General features: G+C 35.9%; 1 protein-coding gene across 3 annotated transcripts in view; it reads left to right on the top strand.

Moving 5' to 3' along the window:
- Positions 1–21,303, top strand: part of LOC149798027 (uncharacterized) — a 37,513-nt gene extending 16,210 nt beyond the window's left edge. For all 3 annotated transcript variants that reach the window (XM_089963119.1, XM_089963118.1, XM_089963120.1), the window contains 8 exons: positions 4,444–4,509; positions 8,511–8,585; positions 10,198–10,263; positions 11,048–11,197; positions 11,636–11,834; positions 12,933–13,043; positions 15,984–16,088; positions 18,682–21,303. In XM_089963119.1, the coding sequence (XP_089819245.1) occupies positions 4,444–4,509; positions 8,511–8,585; positions 10,198–10,263; positions 11,048–11,197; positions 11,636–11,834; positions 12,933–13,043; positions 15,984–16,088; positions 18,682–19,011 (1,102 nt within the window). In that variant the 3' untranslated portion in view covers positions 19,012–21,303. The remainder of the gene's footprint in view (positions 1–4,443; positions 4,510–8,510; positions 8,586–10,197; positions 10,264–11,047; positions 11,198–11,635; positions 11,835–12,932; positions 13,044–15,983; positions 16,089–18,681) is intronic.
- The last annotated feature ends 275 nt before the right edge of the window (positions 21,304–21,578 follow it).

The following is a 21,578-nucleotide window of genomic DNA, read 5'->3' as shown; positions in this document are numbered from 1 at the left end:
AAACAAGGTCAGCGTAAAGATAGAATATATCATTTATTAATTGTTTATGTCGAAAATAAAATTAAAAATTAAAAAGGCAGAACTTCACTATATTCTGGACAATATCAAATCTAGTAAACCAACTTACATTACAGTAGCATGTAATGGAATAAAAATTAATTTCTTTTAAAACTAACAAACAAACAATTACATTACATATACATAACAATGGTACTGTTAAACGTCTAATCTCCAGAACAGTTTGTAATATTATCAGGAATCTGCTAAACGGAAACACGTGATCGCGAGCGAACACTTCTTATATTAAGTTTTAAACCTACCAGATGATATATAGTCATTCCTTACCCGGAGGTCTATGTACGTGGATCGGGATTAGTAGTCTGGCTTCGTTGCCTTGGGGTTTTCTTGCTGGCATAGTCAACACATGATTCGGCCCAAACGTCTATGCCTTTATGCTTACCAACCCAGTAAAACGTATTTTGCACACATTTTGTTATGTTTTATCGAATCAAAGATGTCCAGAAGATATGTTGTCATGATAGCAATGTATGACCTAAACAACTAATGAGTTGGATATCATTGTTTTCAAATTCTGTTTGAGACTGGTGATCACGAGTGATTAATCACGAGCCACAGAAGCCACATTCGTGCATTTGAAGTACGGCTGTATCATACAATAACTCTTAATGGCTTTTAAATTGGGTTCTTTCTCCTGTAATGCAAACACCTGAGATATTTTTGAGCCAGTTTTACTGTGCTGACATTCTTTATTTGTTCCTCGCATCATTTGTCGTCGCCATTGAAATATACATTACAACCATTTTCTGCAGGGATAAGTCCATTTGTATTTACATAGGATTTTCCAGCCCAATACTCAACTGTAATGTCATACTCCTGAATAGTCAGGACCATCAGGATAGCCTACCACTCTGAATTTTCATTTTCGTAAGCTATTGTAATGGACAACAGTAGGTTACTACTGTGAATTTGCGACCAAACGTTTCTTGGCGCGAGGCTTCCATACCCCCAAAACCTGCAGTTTTTTTTTTCAATTACAGATTACTTTTGCTGACATTCCTATAACTGTCTGTTAGCATATGCTATTATTAGATTATGTGTTTATCCTTCTGGGCCAAAACAACTCCCATGGCAAATCTAGAACTGTCAATAAAGGGTGAATTGTATAAAGAAGTCCGTGCAACCAAACACTTGAGCTATGATCAGTTCACTTCATATGATGTTAAAGGTCACTTCACAACCATCATTCTATTTCCAAGTTTCATTATTATTCAAACGTCGAATTAGTGACTGTGCAATACTTGCGAACCCTTTCAAAAGCCCGCGATAATACGAGGCAAAACATAGACGTTCACATAATGACAAATTATTTATGGGTATTGAAGACTTAAGCACGAGTTTAATTGTCACCTAAAACTTTAATCACTGATTACAACCTATACGCGAAACTGGACTTCGTGTTTACAGAATGTAGATTTGGCTAGTTTCACGTTGAGATATGTTTTGCAAGTCTTTAAAACAGTAACCAAAACTCATGGTCTTCAACGCCAGATGAAAAGATTATAACATCAGCAATGTTTGCCATAACATATGATTTCCACTGGATTCCTGCTGGTAGTTGAATCATAAGGCTCTGGAAAGCTCGGAGCATTGCATGGTCTAAATTCAATTGTTAAACTCATATAAGCATCCTTAGTAAACAAATGCAGTTTTCTTGCTACCTTGTTCTCCTGTTGTTATATCATGACATCCTGAGACGCAGTCTACACATCCAAAGTATTGACAGTTGCTGAAAGTTTCTGATATTTCTTATACTTTGATAGGGATATAACATTTGTCTTTCACACGGAATTCAAACGACTAGACTCATTTACGAAACATTTGTGGTCTGATTTCTTGACTAATATGCCAAAGGACTGGAGGAAGATCATATTCCATCCCTATTTAATAAATCAAGCACCTGATTTGAAACTTCCTACGTTTGACATACCACCATTAATGTCCATAGATTTGATTGTTGTAGAAAGCACATTTCTCACTTGGGGCTGAATGGTTTGCTTGATTGAAGTTGTTTGGCCATTACAAAAGTAAGTTATGTGTCTGGTTAATGGATGCAATGGTCACATCCATCTATACATTGCCAGATGCCCTTAGTGTATGGAACATATTTGCCCTCTGTAAAAGTAGCCCGGTTTACTTTAAATGTTGCCCTTTATTATACTTATCCCCACTATATTTTGGGACTCTCGGCACTAATTCAGCTGTCAGGGCAATCTTATGCAAATTCCATTCTTCGAAAATACAATTACTTTAAATTTCTGAAAAATATATTATTAAAAATTAAATTATTTTAAATTTCTGAATTGTCACTATCATACAAATATTCATCAGTATAGACACAACGTTCATGAAATCGTCGGTGTATAGAAAAAATGTGTTCGAAACATGCGTTGTCAGTTCCGTACCAAGTCAGATGCTAATTTCGGTAATGAGTATTTAAAATTCAGGCCTGTTTAGTACTCAAATTCCATCAATACAATAGTGTCTATATTGTGCTTCAGGTCCAATTAGGATAAACTCTCCAACGATTCATTTTGCGGAAAACATATTTTTATTGTCAACGAATCTAGGCCAACCAAACCCTTAAATGCACAAATTTATATTTATCAATTTCTAATCTGGGTTCCAATTTTTCACTCTTCGCCAAAACCGGCATATTGCTATACCCTTTTTGTTATCGTATTTCTTGTTGTGTATGTGGCATGACAACGTCCGTTAAAGCTTCCAATGTAGCACATTCATCGGCCTTGAAATGGAGGAGGCTGAGTTCTGAGAGAAGAATCTTCACTTACCAGAAAAGCAAATTTCTCAGTTAATAATTTAATGTTGCAATCGCTTGCATTATCACGATCCGAAGTTTGCAACGAATGCGGTCCATTAAGATTCGACACGGTTTGATATTCTGAATGCCTGTTCAAAAATATTTGGGATAACGTATCATAACAAATCTGGTTAGACATGGCCTTAGGCCATGAAGGGAGTGTCCCAATAGCAGTTTTCATTTTCATTGTATCACTTTGGGATCGGCGGTTGAGACACTGTATAGCGTTTCTGCAAATTTATGTTATCACCATTTACTTGGTTCTTCGTTAATAATTCAGAGCAATGCATTCTTTATAAATCCCACAGACAACATATGTCATTCTGTTTTTTTTTCAATGCATCATAAGATGATTTCCTGCTTCGCTGGGATCGTGAAAACACTTTGCTGCCTATTAAAACTGATGCACAATAACAGTGCTGGGGTACATCTAACTGTCTAGTACCACTGCACCTGTTTGCTGATTGATATCCTCTCAGATGTTTCCTGTCAGTATTGTAAGTCATTTTTCAGTTCCACATAAAAGTCTGGAAGTGTAATATTTTAATGTTGGAGCCCCCGGTTGTCACGAATAAATTCATTTTGCTTTTTGCTCTTCTCATAGTCTATCAAAAAAGAATCGTTTAATCTTCGCATCCCACAACCCGACAATTGATGTCAAGGAGACAGTATTGTTAACTGATGTTATTCTTCGCGGTATTAGTAACACAAAGAATACATTATTCATATTCCTATATTTATTAGTACGCAGCAATGCATTGAACAAAGAACGATTACGATTATATCTTCTACATCAAATCAGATCTTAAACCCTCATATCTTCCAGCTCAACTGCCGTCTCATTTTGGATCACGCTCCCCCCCCCCCCATTAGCGTCATAATTACATTCGGTCTTGTGCACCGCCATACTGAAACAATGTGTCAATCACCCAAGATACGTTCAGAGAACGTTTATTCGCAACTAAATAAATAAATGTTAATACCTTATCTGCATTAGCAGAAACAAATTCCGTTGTATTAACGTACAGAAAGTAGACAATAATATGCGCTTTCTCTTGTACACAAGAAACCTATTGACCAAATATTCAATTGACGTTTTAGTCAGCCTTAATGATTCAGTAGATTCTGAGCAATGCCTTTATATGTCAAAGACTTTTGAAACTTATATTTATCACCAGAGATTGAAAAACGTATGTGTATGTGAAGATAAATGCAAGTCACACATGTTTCCTTGCAAGGCTTAATACTGTTCTTGTAGAGCTTAAAACTTTACTTGTAGACAAAACATGTTAACATTTTTCTGTGTATGGTAAGGACGTATAATACATCCGTATAGAAACAATTATAATTACGTTGCATTCTTTTAATATATTTGTTTCAACATTTTCGGATTAAATATTATATTCATTATTTTAGTGCAAAACATACATTTAAAATATTATACGAAAATCGGACGTTCGCACAACTGTTTTGATTTAAACATGATATCTTTAAAAATACTAAATTATCATTTAGTTAGCAAATATAAACTTCATTGCTTACAGAATGCTTGAATTGAAGTTTGCCAAGGAAAATCCCAAAGTCACCAGTGGTGAGGCCGAAAGGAAGAGGTAAGCACTGGGTTTTTACAGATTAACTCATGAGCACTGTTCATAGTCCCTTATAAGTTAGGTCCAATTGCATACAATATAGACCTGAACTACTGACGCATAATGTGCTGGCAGATCATAGTATATGCTATTGCTTTATTAATTACTCCTGACAAACTGTATAGATATAGATCTACCGGTGCATTATCCAGATCTGTGCATTTTGAAGTTGAATGCGTATAATGCACAAGTACAAATGGTTTATGATTACTATTACATACAAAACTCTGCCGGCGGGGTACTAAATGGCAACTTATTGTTTGAATAAAAGCGGTAACGTATACGATTTGTGAACTCCGTCTCTCTATATGTTCCAACTGCTTACAATACGTCACCAGTCTAAAGCAAAACAAACACAACAGCAAATAAACAAAAAATAATGTTTGTATCTTTTTATCTCTGTTCATCGATTCCATGCGGCATCTAGTTACTAGTCTTTTATTTGTAACACTCATAACGGTGACGAAGAGCAACGATAACGTAAAGCAACTCAACGTAAATGAAACATATGCAACCTAAAGGGTCGATCTTAACTCCCTAAATATTTACTTTAGCGATCGAGGACAGTTGTTATGGACGCCAAGGGTCTAACCGAAACTCTTCGATGACACTTGTATTGATCGGTTGCCGTACTCTATTAGTTTTGTAACATTGTAGTTTCTGTGAAATCCTATTATGTTGGCACAAAACACATGTCGGAAAGAAATATTTAACTGCCCATAGTTCATCTATATTTCTAGTATTATGTATTCTTTAATAATAAATTCCCTTTACGAACTACAAACTACAAATGTATCCCACTAATAAATATTAGTCTGTCGAAATACACTGTAAATTAATTGCAGTATTAGTAACTGGTACAAGTATTCAAGCTGGGTAATTTGATGGAAGAATTGAAGAAATAATGTTTGCATTGTATTTATTGCACACACACACACACACACACACACACACACACACACACACACGCAAACATGTACACACTCTAACGATTTCTCTAGAAAACACAATACATACAATACGTTGAGGCTGCTCTTTTCGCATCTTGTCAATGTTAGACCGACCTATCATGAAAAAGTTCCCTAACTTGAAGAAAAGGTTCATACACATTAGTATCAAAGTATCGATGATCATTCTTTAGAAATGCTTTGTCTTATTGTTCTTTTGGTAGACTACAGCTTAATCTTGGGAAGAGCTGTTCCCTTAGTCAATAAAAGGTCGGCCTTAAGCATATGTGTGTTTAACCTAATCTAACGAGGTAAGTTAGTGGAATATGTGGGAAGGATATGCTTACCGATTCAGATCTTGCTCATCCTCCATTAACTTCAAATATCATTACGGCTTCACTGATTTGGTTGCGGTGAGTATGTTAGTTGTTAACCATGTCAGTTTCAGTTTTCAACTGTCTTCAGGATGCAAATAATAATTGTGTTTACTTGATCAATATAGGATGTCCAGCAGTTTTGAGATGTTATCAGAATAGACGAGACTGCGCCAGGAGGAACGTTCCTGCACAACATATTCCCAACACTCAAAGTTAGTGCTAAGTTTTCCAAGAAATCAACGGACTCAACGGAGTCGTCGAAACATTTCCAATTACTTGCAAGAGATCCCTTTCCTTCAGTCCGCTCACAATATAAAATCATTCTTAGTCGAGTCTTAGGCATCCGGTGACGTGGCCTTCAAATCTCATCAGTGATATCATCAAAGTATGGATGCTTAGTATGAATACCTGTGTGATAATCCTATTGTGTGGAATCTAATGCTGCCATGGAGTCTGTATTAGCATGTCATGCAGGTTGTTTCAAAGTAGATCAGCTTCTTGACAAGGCGTCTGTACGTTGTTCAGGTTTTGCGCGCATTACGCAAGGTCGGTAACAATAGACCACCAGTATACCAGTAGACCTTCAGTTTGTTTTGCATATTGTCTATGTGCACCAACACATTTCCGCGCAATCTATGAAAGGACACTCTTGAAGACAAATGATCACTTCTATGTTGCACGTCTGAGGGAACATTCGTCAGCAAATAAAATATCTCGGTCTGTCACATCATGTAGCTTCGTCCTTACCCATGGTCTACTCAAATTTAAGAGATTGCTATCTGATATCTGATGTGGAGCACATTGTTACAGTCACGGAAGTCATATGTGAGCACGGCAACTTACATCGTACTGAAGAGAGTTGGGGTCAATACTAACCCTCTTCTTTATTCCATTGAAGACCAGCATGCCCTCATGGAATTACCGTACCGTAACAATGAATTTAGATTGGCAACAACATTTTTCATGGTCTTCCTGGGGAACCTTCCAATTGCTGTGCAGAAGGTTTGTGTCAGGTCCACGAATGTTGTGGACAGGTTGCAGATTTGTTCATGGAACTTATCTTGGAGATAATGAACTGCAAACACCGTGTCTGTGGTTTTTCCCTCTTTACTGAAGATGCATTGATTATCTGCAGGAGCCCTTGACCATTGTGTGCAAAGAGGCGATTTAGCAGAATTGTGGCAAAGACTTTACTAGCAATTGTAAATAGGGACATTACCTGATAGTTGTCACAGGAATGTCTGTTGTCTTTCATCCTGGACAAGTGGACGATGGATGCATGCATTTTTGTATTCATGGGATATTGGTAATTTAGTCCACATTAATTTAAAGTGTTCAGTCAGTTTATGTGCCATGTGCGAACCTTCGGTTTTGTAGATGTATCTGGTACAGCGAATGATCCAGGTGCGTGACTTATCCGTTTCAATCAGCTTTGTAGGATCATTACGCGATATGATGATTTCCGCTATGAGCAGTCGAGCAATTACATTGACTTTTACTTTTAAGGGGTACCATCAGCAATTATTGATCATTCAAACCTTTGCATACATACGTACATACATACATACATACTGCAAGTCTGCGTCTAATAAAGCAGTGAGCATGCATCGCCTAATGCGATTAAGCCAGTACACTGTATTAATTTTGTATACATCAAAGCCCGGATTGCGCACAGGTTTCACATAGAACTAACAATTCCTCTTTATTTATATCTCTCTCATCTGATTATTGCTAATTTGAGTTTATATTCTTGACTTTTGTACCTAAGAACAAATGCAGTATCTTAAATGCGTTATTATCTGCCACCAGTCATATTAATTTTATACCTAGACCTTCGTATTACGTATCTCAACCTGTCCTATATATACACTTTTAAACACATTGCTAAATTTACTCTGATGCTGTTGAGATATAATACAAACTTGCTACAGTAAAATGGGTTTAATGCAAATAGTTGGTCAAGGTATAAGTTTAGATATATTTTAAAGCGATTACAATTTTCAGCTAGTAACTTTTTAACTTCTATGTGATTAATAAAAATCTAGGTTTGTAAAAATGTTAAGTAGATATTTTTTTTTAAAGTTTGTGTACAAAATGATTAACCGAATCTGGATAAAATACCAATTCCGGTGGTTAATATTTGATATGAACTTCAATACAACAGTTGTCCTACAACGGTTTGCAACAGTTGTAATGCAGAGCAGAGACTGTCTAAGAACGGTAAGAAACGTTTGTCGTGCAAAAGTCCGTAACGAAAGGTAACGCTACATTATGCTTGCAACACAACGGTAAGCAAAGCTTGTAAAGCTTCGTAATGGTTGTAACAATAGCAGGGTCACAGTGTTATAATTGTCCTGAATAAGAAATAAGGGTAATGCAATGCAAAGCATCAGAAACAGCAACGTTAAGGCAACCTTAACTATACTAAACTGACCAGGGTCTGTACTTTAGAAAGAAGAGAGATTAGTAACTGCAAATATAATGCCTTAGATCAGAACCATTGGAATACTAAAACGTTGATGATGACAAGGCAGAGGTAAATTTACACATTATTCAATTAAGACACCCTTCTGAGCAAAAACAGTAAATTTGTATTTATGTTCCTCAGTTTTAATAAAACTTCCTAATTTATTTGCAGTAGTTTTAAAAGACATTTGCCTTGGAAGAATGAACGCCCTAAGACTGACATCTATCCATCTCATCTCAACCAGGGGTGAGTGCACATTCTTGGAACTGCAAGAGGATGTTTATATTTTAGAGTAATTTTAGCTCGGAACTGCATAATATAACTAGTGTTAAACGTTCTTACTGATGATTCTTTTCTAAGCTATTAATAAGGTCATGATACTTTCACCTGCTCTTTTTCTGTTAAACGAACATTTACACATGTACATGTTGTATTTCCAATTCTTCTGAAAATAGGCATTTGCAATTCTCTGTCCAACTCAGTCATGTAGAGCAATGTAAGAATGTACTGAAGTTTCTTGAGTGTTATTAATATCAGTTCAAAAGGTACTTGCCCACGAAAACAATACCTCCCAGATTTCGATTAGTACACGTTGTGCATCATGAAAGACGCAAGGAACATCATAATTTCGTAAATATTTACAAGTTACTACAAAAGTATGCAAAACAAATTAAATCAATAAATGAAAATTTCCGATAAGGGCCCCATAACCGCTACTCATGGACAGAAGGTTAATGTGATTATCGTGCTTTGCCGATATAATGCCATATTGTGTCGCCGTTTGGGCTATAATAAGCATATACAAACCAAGGTATACATTATTTGACTTCCCAAAGGAAGAATATAGAAAACAAATGTTTCTCAATTCTATCAACAACGTGACCTTAAGGTCGCAGGTAGTAATTCAGGCTGATTGCTCCAATTTTTCTAACGATAATTGGGACCACCATGGATACATTAACGCAACAGAGAAGTTGAAGGCGATTTATACTTGATCTGTTGCTCCATATACACATATAATCATGGGAACATAAGAGAGTCGCGCCCCATACCAACACACAGAACCCCCTTATCTGTGTCGGGAACCAGTATATAAAAGGGATAAAAATTCTTAGCACTTCCCCTCTAAATATTACTCTTAGTTTGGAAATGCAAATGTGCCAGTTTATAAGATAAACCTTTCAGGTAAATAATATGTAAATGAATATACCTAACTTATATATAAAAATTACCTTTCTTCTATAAGTACAAACAAATAGAGAGCACTATCATATATCCACGAATGTGTCCGATGCTTTGATACGCGAAGTATGAGATACATCAGACATAGAGACAGAACGACAGAGACACACATATACCGAAATAGGTGGGGATTAGCCATTTAGCTAAGGTCGTTAATACTTGTACGTCGAAAATACACAACATCTATACCTATAAAATAGAAACCATCATGGGTTCCAGAAAATTCGTAGAAGGCATACCAGTGTTACATTTTTTGTTCTCTTGATTTCATCATCATGGTATTTGCGTATTTTGTCTTTTTCCTTAATCAAGATTTTATTTCCGTACCGAAGACTTTTATAACACACATATTTTCTGTTATGCAAGAAATCTATAGATTCTTGATGTGCATAATTTATTCCTATATATTTCTAACAGATTGCACATTAATGTATACACTTCAATTGTCATATCTATGTAGCTGAGTCCATGAACAAATTATTTTAATATGTTATTTTCTATTTTGGTAATTGCAAGTAGTTCATAAAACGTACCAATGTGACCGCTTGAATTATAAAATGTAGAAAACAAAACTGTTTGTCTTATTATTCTTGATTTTTCTTGTCCAACCTTTAAGATCTGAGACAACAGAGCTGTCAAAGCAAAGAGATGATCACACGTCTCAAATGCGTCAACTGCAAGAGTAAGAACAATTTATCATTTGTTGATTTTATGTAAAACTAAATAATGAAATTTGTTATTAGAGGCAATGTAATAATGTTTTCTATAACACATGTGATATTCATTTTTTTGTTTTTTCATCAAGCTATGGATCTTTGAACAATAACTAAATGTAACGAGAGTCAAAGAAATTTTGTACAATGAATGTAAATGTTTTGGAGAAAATCCTTGTCCGAAGATTAAGTTTATTTAGACAAGTAATCCAGCTTTATCGGATAATAATTTGAACCAAACGCTGCAGTCAAATGTATACCGCATTCTGAAACTTGACGATTAAATTTAATATTTTCTCTCCAATGCTCGCAATAAAATATAAAACATTCGGCTGCCTCGGTGACGTTCTATTCCAATGCATATTATATAATCATGTACCAATTCAAGCAATGTGGGATTTGAGGAGATGCACTTTCTCTCTATCTTGTATATTGCCGTTAATCCGTAATTATACTTTCATGTATAAACATGTCATTGCTAGAAAGAAATCCAGTAGATTTGTTTACTTAGCAGAGGAACGATCTCCGGTTGTCTAATGACATGGTTCTGGTTAAAATCGAGACCGCCTTTTACTTTGTTCAATCCTTGTTTGCAGAAAGATCGCATGACCATGTGGATTAGAACGTTGGTCAGTGAGGGCGAGACCGGGGGTGTCATTATTCATACCGAGGGTTCGTTTCACACTTGACTCCGATTATCTTTGATTATATATTTACTTTCTTCCTTTCTATTGTTACTTTCGTCCTTTCTAGCGAAAAAGCGAAGCTTTGCAGTGAAAGAGATGCTTTGGGCGCAAGACTGAAACAATATGAAAACGTACTTAATTCAGTTAAAGAGGAAAATAGAATAGCTGCAGAGACAATCGCAAAGCTCAAGAAAGAAAAAGACGATCTTTACAAAAGGTCAGTATAACTATTTTATATACTGATTTTTATTAGCCTCACACTTCTAAAGATATGTTTGTACGGGAGGGAGTATGTTTTAAGAGACAATAGGGCTAGCAAGCGTATTCATAATTGGGGAATCAATTGATACTTAATGTAAAATTGAGGATTTGTTAGTAAAATAAAACATGTGATGTTATACCCTTTTCATATTCTAGATACGCAACCAATATGTATAAAATGAACAGCATTACTTAGGATGAATTTAATTTGTTCGTTCGCAACATCCCACTTGGATCAGATATAATATAAATAGGTACTAGTGTAGTTATACAGACATTTGGAGTAACGAATGTAATTTTCCATCTCATATGTCTGCATTGTTCAAAGCTTTAATCTGCTAATATATATCTAAGTATATCTGTATAACAGCATCTTAAATACTACCACGTTTAGGTTGAGTGAGACTGCAAGCAACATACTAACTCACGAAAATACAGATATCGTTGACCTTAGCGACGAAAATCGACCGGAGAAGCTCCGAGAGAAGATGGCAGAAATATACGACAATCAGTGGACAGAAGCATTGGATGAACTACAGGATAATGATTTTAAAGATGGAAATCCTACCCAGCTACTTCTGACAATTTTAATGGTATATTCTTTTTTCTACTTCATTTACATCTTTACTGCCATGTAGATGAATTCTACACTCGTACCGGTCAAGTTATACAATCATTGCCTGCCTTCCAAAATGAAGTCTGTATCAATAAATAGCGAAATATAACTGTTTTTCGAGGTTTGTATTCACATTCATATCATGAAGTGAAAAGAAACTCAGACAATCATTTTCAAAATGTTAGCTTGACACAATAAACATTTGGGACTCGTGTACTAATTGTAAAAAATACTTGAACTCGATAGAAAATTAATAACATTTTAGAAAGCAAAGCTGAAAAAATTATTGTGTCATAATATCACCGCCTTTAGCATTATTCGAATTATAATTTGATTATAACATTAAAAGGTTTATGACTTTGGAGGATGTGTGGTTTTGACTTTTTAACTTAGATCTTGCATTGTTCAATCATATCGCTACAATGACTGCAGTGTGGCATTTCAAAAAGTTGTCTAGCACTTAGACATCATGCCGCAGACATGCATCATCAAGTATCAGCTAGTCATATAACCCTGACATAAAGTTGACTAGTCCTAACACTACCTCGTAATGCTGAGCGCCTAGCTAGACAACACATTTGATGGAATATTTACTGTGATAACATATGCTACAAATCAAACAGCATTACGTTATTCGTTTATCTATAGCAATAACTAGTAGTTAAGGTAATGACATTGTATATATTTTAATTCTTTCACAAGAAGAACCAAATTAAATATGAAGATAAGGCAAATCTTGATATGATATCTTCGATGGATAGCGGAGATAATATATAAACCTTAGCAACCTTGCAAGAGACTTTTCGTTAACGTATTTGTTGAAGTACTGGCTTTTAAAGGTATCATATTGAAAGTAAACTCCCACCGTTACGTAAAATTCGCTGTCGTATGAGGTAACAAAACAGTATATATATATATATATATATATATATATATATATATATATATATATATATATATACATACAATCTTTATGTGTTTTCAAATATTGGATTTTTACTTGCATGATATGAAGAGGTATCGCAGGATATTATATAGAGTCTTTTTCAGTTTCTGTAATCTAACGAAATTGCAGGAAACCCATTTAGCATGTAAGCAGGTGACATGGATTCGCTATCTTAAATTGACGGAAGACTGTTCGAGCATCAAGTTGCCATGGCTATTGGAATGTGATGCAAAAAGAGAGGTAAAACAGCTTTTCGTTGCTTCTCGTTTATGAGTGTATTCATATCTAGACAAGTTACCACTCTTACAGGAAGCGTCGAACTTTTGTAACTCATCCAGGTAGCTAGCGCACATACTTTGCATGCGATCCTGAATTGGACTGCGTATTTTATTGCCACATTATGTTTTTCCTAGGCTTTTACACTAGATTCAGATGAGATGACTTATATTAAAAAATTTACAACAAACTTATTTATTTATATCCAAATGTAAATTTTATGTAAACAATGTTTAATATACTTTAATCCTTGCAAGTACAGGATAAATGTGACAAGAAGAAAACCCACACTTTGAAGTTTCCTCTTTTGAAATGGTTGCATATTCAACATGGGGTAGAGCACTAATGATGGAAGCTAGGAACTATTAATGACATATTTATTTTTCCAGTTAGCAAAATACATCCAGTAATCTAGACTATTTAAAAGTGCAAAGTTTGCAAAATAACCGATATCTGACCTTGCCTACACTATAGTTAGATAAAGTGTATATATATAACCGACTTTGTCCTTAACAACAAAGGGCCCGAATGAACGTATATTAGGTCAATCCATTAATAGTAATCCATGTGTGTTAACAAGCCAAAGAACACCAGGCTCAAATTCAACCTTAAACAACCGAAGGACCCTAACATCTGCAAGTCATTCCAAGCCACAATTGGAGGAAAATTTGCTCCACTCCTTGTGATGGATGGTGATGTAAATGAGATGACAAACACCTTCAACACAGTCATGACAGCAGCTGCCAAGGACATCATTGGCCTCCATCGACCGACGAAGAAACCCTGGGTTACAGAAGAGATTCTGAAGTTGTGTGATGCCCGAAGAGAAAAACACCAGACACACAACAGGGGCATTGAAGTACCGCGAAATAAACAAGAATATCAGAAAAAACTTGAACAAAGCAAAAGAAAATTGGATTGGACAAAAGTGCACAGAAATGGAGAACAGTCTGATAAAGAATAACAGCAAAAAGGCATTCCAAATTGTGAAAGACCTCACCAGACAGAAACAACCAAGAGTCAGTACCATTCAAGACAAAAATGGAAAATGCCTCACAGAAACGAGTGACATTGCAGAAAGATGGACTGAGTATTGCAAAGAACTCTACAACCATCAGTCCACAGGAGACCCAGAGGTACTTGAAGTTCCAAACTCCACAAATGATGATGACTTCCCCATTCTCAAAGAAGAGGTGGAGTCAGCAATAAGAGCACTGAAGAATGGGAAGGCAGCTGGAGTAGACAACATTCCAGCTGAACTTATCAAGAATGGGGGAGAATCAGTGAAAGGGCTACTAACAAAAATCTGCAACAAGATCTGGCAGACAGGTGAATGGCCAACACAATGGACCCAGTCACTGATTATAACACTTCCCCAAAAAGGCAATCTCCAGCTATGCCAAAATTACAGAACTATCAGTTTGATCAGCCATGCTAGTAAGGTAATGCTGAAGATCATCTTGAACAGACTGAAACCACAAGCAGAAGAAATAATCGCTGAAGAACAGGCTGGGTTCTGGAGTGGAAGAAGCACAACAGAACAAATATTCAATCTCAGGGTTCTGTGGGAAAAGTACTCGCAACACTAACAAGATATCTATCATGTGTTCGTCGATTTCAAAAAGGCCTTTGACAGAGTGTGGCATGAGGCATTGTGGGCCACAGTGAAGAAGTATAACATGGGTCAAAAGTTAATCAATGCCATCAAGCAGCTGTACGCCAAGGCTACCAGTGCAGTAATTGCCCAAGGTGCTGTGGGGGACTGGTTCCAGACAACAGTGGGAGTGCGTCAAGGCTGTCTCCTGTCACGTACGCTTTTCAACATCTACTTAGAGCGCATCATGAGCGAAGCCCTGGAAAACCACTGTGGGACAGTCAGCATTGGAGGGCGTAACATCACCAACCTCCGCTTTGCAGACGACATTGATGGACTGGCAGGCAGTGAAGACGAGCTAGCCACCTTAGTGAGGAACCTGGATGAAACATCTTCCAGATTTGACATGGAGATAAGCGCTGAGAAGACAAAACTGATGACAAATAGTGGCAAACAAATCACAGCCAAGATTGAAGTCAGAGGACATGAATTGGGAACAGTGAGCCAGTTCAAATATGTTGGTTCCATAATCACTGAGGAGGGATCAAGAGCAGAAATTTTGTCAAGAGCAGCACAAACAATGGCAGCTATGTCAAAGCTAAGACCCATCTGGAGAGACAAGAATATCTGTCTGAAAACTAAAATCAGACTATTGCGAGCTCTAGTCATCTCAGTCTTTTTGTACTCATGTGAGGCATGGACCCTGACAGCAGAATTACAACGAAGAATCCAGTCACTTAAAATGAGATGCTACAGATCCATCCTTGGCATCTCTTACATGGACCACATCACAAATGAAGACGTGCGTAACACCATCAGGCGCGAAGTAGACCAATATGAGGACCTCCTCACCACCGTCAAAAAGAGAAAACTGAAATGGTATGGCCATGTCACTAGAGCCAACAGTCTATCCACAACAGTCATGCAGGGCAGCGTCCAGGGTGGCAGAAGGAGAGGTAGACAGAGAAAAAAGTGGACTGAAAACATCACAGAATGGACCAGGAAAAGTTTTGCGGAGACACAGGTATTGGCACATGATCGAGACAAGTGGAGGGAACTGGTCAGATGTTCAGCAGCACAGTGCCTCAACGACCACACTAGGTCATGAGACTGATGATGATGATGATGATGATGTGTGTTCGTGTCAACTGTGTATAAGACGGAAAAGAATATATTCTCTCTCGCTTCCTCCCTCTCTCTCTCTCTATCTCTCTCTCTTCAGATGTCTGTATTATATCTGGATGCATGCATGTATATATGCAAAGCTGTTGGTATATCACAATATTTCGTGTTATATTGATTACTTTCAGGAGAATGGTGTAATTGTGAATGTTGACCTCACACTGGAGCAGAAGCAACACATAAAACAAATTTGTTTTGGAACATTGAAAGCATCGGAATCGAAAATCAGAACCGTAAGAATTATATCCAGCGCTATTAACTATATCAAACCCACCTTAGAGAGAAAGTCATATATTCCTTCTCTTTGGTATCTATGGAATATTCCACAACGTGGTGATTCTACGCTTGGTGTGCAGTAGCTTAAACATACATTCTAAGCTCCAGTTAATAATGGCCTAAAAAGCCAATCGAAATATTGCCAGCGTATTCGCCAGCGTATTCATTTCTCTTTCATAATCTCGTTTGAACAGGATAAATGAGATTTTGGTAAGAATAATGTAAGTGCCAATCACCCAGATCACGTATTTGCTGTTTATTATTTAACAATATTCCCATGTCGATAATATTACTATATTGTGATTAGCTAACTTAACAAACCAATGTGTGTTTAATGAAGTACTCAAGGGACTGTCTTGTCCACTATCGATTTTGACAATTAAAAGTTGAAAGACCCGTGGCGACTAACATACGTGCACACAAGCATTTTCTTAATTGTATCATGTTCGGAATCTACTTAAAATTCTCTTTCATTGATGTCGTCTTTTTATATTCAAATGAGTTGTTCTAACAATGAATTATTTACCAAGACAATATATGTAGGATGCTGTCAGTGGATTGTGTCCGATTCATTACAGTTCTGTCATATATGATGACTTGCTGTATCCGTTATTCGTATCTTTGCAGGATTCTCTTTGTCTGTCAGTCTGTCTGTCTGTCAGTTTTTCTCTGTCACACACACACACGCACACACACGCACACATACACAACAATATAGTCTAATTTGTGCCTGTACTGGTTTTCGTCTGTTACGGTGGATGAATAAATTACTGAACCCTGTGTTCCCTTTTATATGTCGTCCGTCTCATCAATATACAGTTTTACCCGATTTTACATGGCTGTATACCAGTCACGTTGAAGTTCGATGTGTATATGAGTTCGGAGGATCTTTACTGCCCATGCACGTTATAGGCCGAACATGCTTGTTGTCTTCTAACATCCTTGTCAATCATATCATTCTATTATCTGACGGTTTAGAAAATAAGTTATTCGGCATGATCAGTTTTAGACTTTACATGCTTGGTCTGTCAGAAAAGTGACACACATATGAAATAGATATAACTTATAATAAAAATGCGATACTCAATTTGAAAGAGTCTAATCGCAAACTTCTTTTTGGTTTAATTTTTAACGCTTTTCAAATTGTGTAAAGTGGGGTTTGGAGAAAAAATACTTAAGACTTGTTATATGTCCCGTAATGGCAGCCAATAAAATACTTAAGACTTGTTATATGTCCCGTAATGGCAGCCATTTTTAAAGGCGAAGAGGCATATTTATTTTTCAACGAAAACCTTTCAGGTCAGGGTGACCTTTTTTCTAATTTGGTCTAACAAGGTGTATCTTGTTTTAAGTTGGTGTAAATGTCCTTTTCAAATGATTGCATTAAAAAATGCTTTATTTTTCTCTTACGTAGTATATATGTCTATTCTAAGACTTATACATGTCACTGTTTATCATCAGTCAGTTTTCAAAACACACCCCCACACCCACCCACATCCACACACACACACACACACACACACAAACATATATATATATATATATATATATATATATATATATATATATATATATATATATATATATATATATATATATATATATACGATAAGTAAACCACAAATGTCATCTGCTTGTACGTTTATATTGTATATACGTCTGGCTTTCAACTCTTTGCAGACCTAATGGTGACTACATTATTAGATAAAGTTGCAGTTTTGTTGGGTTTCTGTTGGTGTATAATAACATTTGGTTTGAAATTTTTTTTTTTTAAATTGAAGGGTATCGGCTTTAACTAGTTAGACTTGAATCAAGCTAATACATGAAACATTTTTTTACTAGAAAGATGATCTGGTTTCATCGATAATTTGATTTATTGCGGTTTTGACCTTAAGTGCTTTCTCTGTATTTTTGCTTGACAATATTAAAATAAACAATATTATTTTGATGGACATATCTCTTTCGTATATAGTTCAACATTTTATCGCTGGACTCATGTACTACACAGCAACACGTGAGTATGTTAAGTACAGTAGATACAAGCCATCTAGTTTCTGATTACAGAGTAGTTCTACAACCTTTATCCAACCGGGTACATCATTTTACAAGATCCAGGGCACTGTCTATATTTATACTCGTATCGTGGGTACTTAGTTTTAAAAAGCACAAGATAATGTCAACGTATTGAGGATTCATGTCTTGATCAACACTTTGGTCAAAACAATATGTGCGATCGATATAACCTACAAAATAGACAATCCTACGGCATTTACGTTCATGCGTTTTAAAAACACAACATATTGTGCTATTTTCGAACTACTATATAAGCCTCACCTTTTATTCCCTTTAAACAACCGACTGACAGCCTTATAATCTGCATGTATGTTACTGTATCGTTGTGACATGCAGTACAAAAAATGATATTTTATTTGTAAAATGATGAAACATCCGCACAGCTAATGGATGCAGATACAGCAGCGACCTGTTCCCAGGTCTATTGATCACGTTGATTATGAAATTTACAGTAGAATGTCTTTCCTATGCTTACAGATGTTAAAAAAGATGGTGGAAGTCAAGACTAATTTTCATGTAGAGCACATGAAGAAAACTCGAAGATATCTGGAAGACTGCATAGAACTTTGCTGGAGAATGACTCTGCAGGAGAAACCCATGCACCTTGATACGAGTGTAGAAATAAAGGACGGGCAGATGCATTTCGATAATGAGAAGTTTCGATCATATACAAAGACAGGGCAATACGTTGACTTTGTTGTGTGGCCAGCCCTATATCTCTTTGAAGGGGGGCCAATGTTAGAGAGGGGTATTGCCCAAGGATTACGTGAGAAAGAAAGTCAGACTGTGTCGATATTAGATGATTAAACCTCAATGGACCAAGTACACATTGGATGCTGTATGAAATCTTGAAACGGTTTGTGTAACAATACAAATATGCATAACTCCTATGCCAAGTTCTGTATATCTTATTGATGGCAAGATCTAGACCAACAGTCTCCCTATTCTAGAGGGAACAATGCTCATGCTCATCGGAATAACCAAAATATCGTAATAGTTTTGATGCCAAATTACCTATTGAAAAGATCTGAATGTTTTACCACGAAGTCGTATAGCTCGGCATGTTTTACATAGGTTATGACGGGGCATAATTTATTTGATTGATAAAGAAAGTTGCATAGACGTTAGTAGTATATAGGGACGTTATACCCTTTGCACCCAGTCATAGAGCGACATATTACCTGTATACATAGCAAGTAACACTTATTACAGGAAATAAATAGTATGTGACACATCCAGGTTAATAGTTATAAAGTATGCAGACAATTCGGTATTTGTCAAAGTTTTGGTTTCTTTACAGTTCTGTTAGGGGTACTTTTTATATCATTTTCGCAATCAACGACATTCAGAATGGTGATATAGTTGTATGTTCATGACGTGAGAAAGCAGTAATTGTCCGTATATATGACGTCATTGAATCCATTCCCATAATACGAGAATATGTACTCAGGTGAATGTGACTAGAACGTTTTACAGCTGTTAGAACGTTTGGATTCCATTTTGGATATATTTATATTTCAACTTACAAACTTTATCAGTGACTCAGAATAATATAATAGTATTATGACGTTATGTTGCCATAGTGAAAAATATAGATTATATATATAGACTGAGAATATATTATAGTATATTAAACTGGTTCCTCGTGAATTTCCACAATCTGAATTCATTTGCATTATTTCCATTATAATGACACATCATTGCTTTGTGTGATTCGTTTGCACTATAATTTCTAAAAGCAATGTTCTGTGATTTATTTGCCTCTTCGAAAGATAAAACTACACCAGATTTCAGATGGAGAAACACATAGTGTGCTGTTTTAAGAACACATATGATTACAAGTCCTTTTCATTTAAACTTGGTCTGCTTATCCAAAATTGTATATTGTCTTTGAATGTATACGTTATTCCTACTTTCACACTATCAGATATCCATTACGAAGGTTGACGCTTCTCTTCTCACCTAACTGAACTTTGAATATACTTTTAGTTGTTACCAACGTTGCATCCTTAAGGATTCAAAGTATTGAAAATTTTTATTTAAACAGACTTTGTTGTTGCATCCTGTTCGAGATGCTAGTGGTGCAAATATTGTTTCAATGGCGCCTTTAAGCTGTCTATGATCTACGCTATCAGGTCCAGTGGTTTTGTTGACGGAAATAAAATTAATAATATATTTAATTTCTCGATCAGTATAAGAAATTTCATTTCGGGTATCATATCATTATGTGTGTAGAATGAGGGAGGAACATTACTATATTCAGTAGCTGAGATTGAAGTAAAATGATCATTTAATAACGTATTTCTTTCCTTGTCATCAAAGATGCAAAACGAAGCATTATTTCTTGTACCTATAAGATGTGGAATAGAATTTGAAAGGTTTATCTCTTTGGAAAAGAATTGTGTAATTTTCTACAATGTTTTAGGAGCATTGTTTTCAGAATCGAAACGATACTCATAAATATTACCCATATAGTGATTTTCAGAACGCCTTTTATGTTGGTTATTTTAGTCCTAATTGTTATGAATTTATTTCATCGATTGACTACCACGATTGATGGTAAAGTACCGTGCTCTATCCACTGTTTTTAATTGGTAATCAAACCACGGCTTATAGTTTGGAAGAAATGTTACAGTTTTCCAAGGGATGTGCAAAGTTGAGAAGTCTATCAACTTGGTTTTAAATAATTTGATTGTGAATATATTAGTTACCACTTCAGTATCCCTTTGGTGTTAGCAATATATATATCTCCAGTTAGTCACCGTTATTGGAGTGCTTAATTTGTTAAAATCAGCTTTGCTGTAAATCCAGACGCGCTGCATGTAGGCCGCTTGGAGGTGCATATTAACGCTTGTTATTATATTAGGATTATTAAGATCACCAACTTCGCCATACAGTATTAAGATTGCTTTGTGAATTGTATATCTATTACTACTTACCCAGATTGAATCAAGGAAGGTTTTGGTAGTGGAAGTAACTGATGTAGGACTTGTTATTAAGTTTGTACAATTTGTCTTGTCATTAAATTAACAAAACTTTGCAGAAGTCTATCATGAATGCATGTACCTGATGTCGGTATCATTAAAACACCTTCATTCATACGGTCTTCGCAAAGCTCCTTTTTGTAAAAATAGTTTTGGTTCGTAGTTTCTTATTAATCACTTGTCGACAATCATTAAGCCCACTCTACGCATATGAATACGTTTCTGGAATTATTTAATTTTGAACAATTATTGAAAATAGCCCATTTCAATAGCTGTAAATACGTAAGACGTCTCGCAATACAAATATTCATCTTATTTCTGATTAAAGAACGGTGTATTGGTTTGACTCTGTCCACAAGAGCAATATACTAACCAGAGGACACTGAGTTA

This window comes from Sinohyriopsis cumingii, chromosome 6, assembly GCF_028554795.1.
Source record: "Sinohyriopsis cumingii isolate HCF-2022 chromosome 6, ASM2855479v2, whole genome shotgun sequence".
Taxonomy (NCBI): Eukaryota; Metazoa; Mollusca; class Bivalvia; order Unionida; family Unionidae; genus Sinohyriopsis; species Sinohyriopsis cumingii.
The sequence above is the reverse complement of the archived record's forward strand: the minus strand, read 5'-3'. Positions and strand labels throughout refer to the sequence as shown.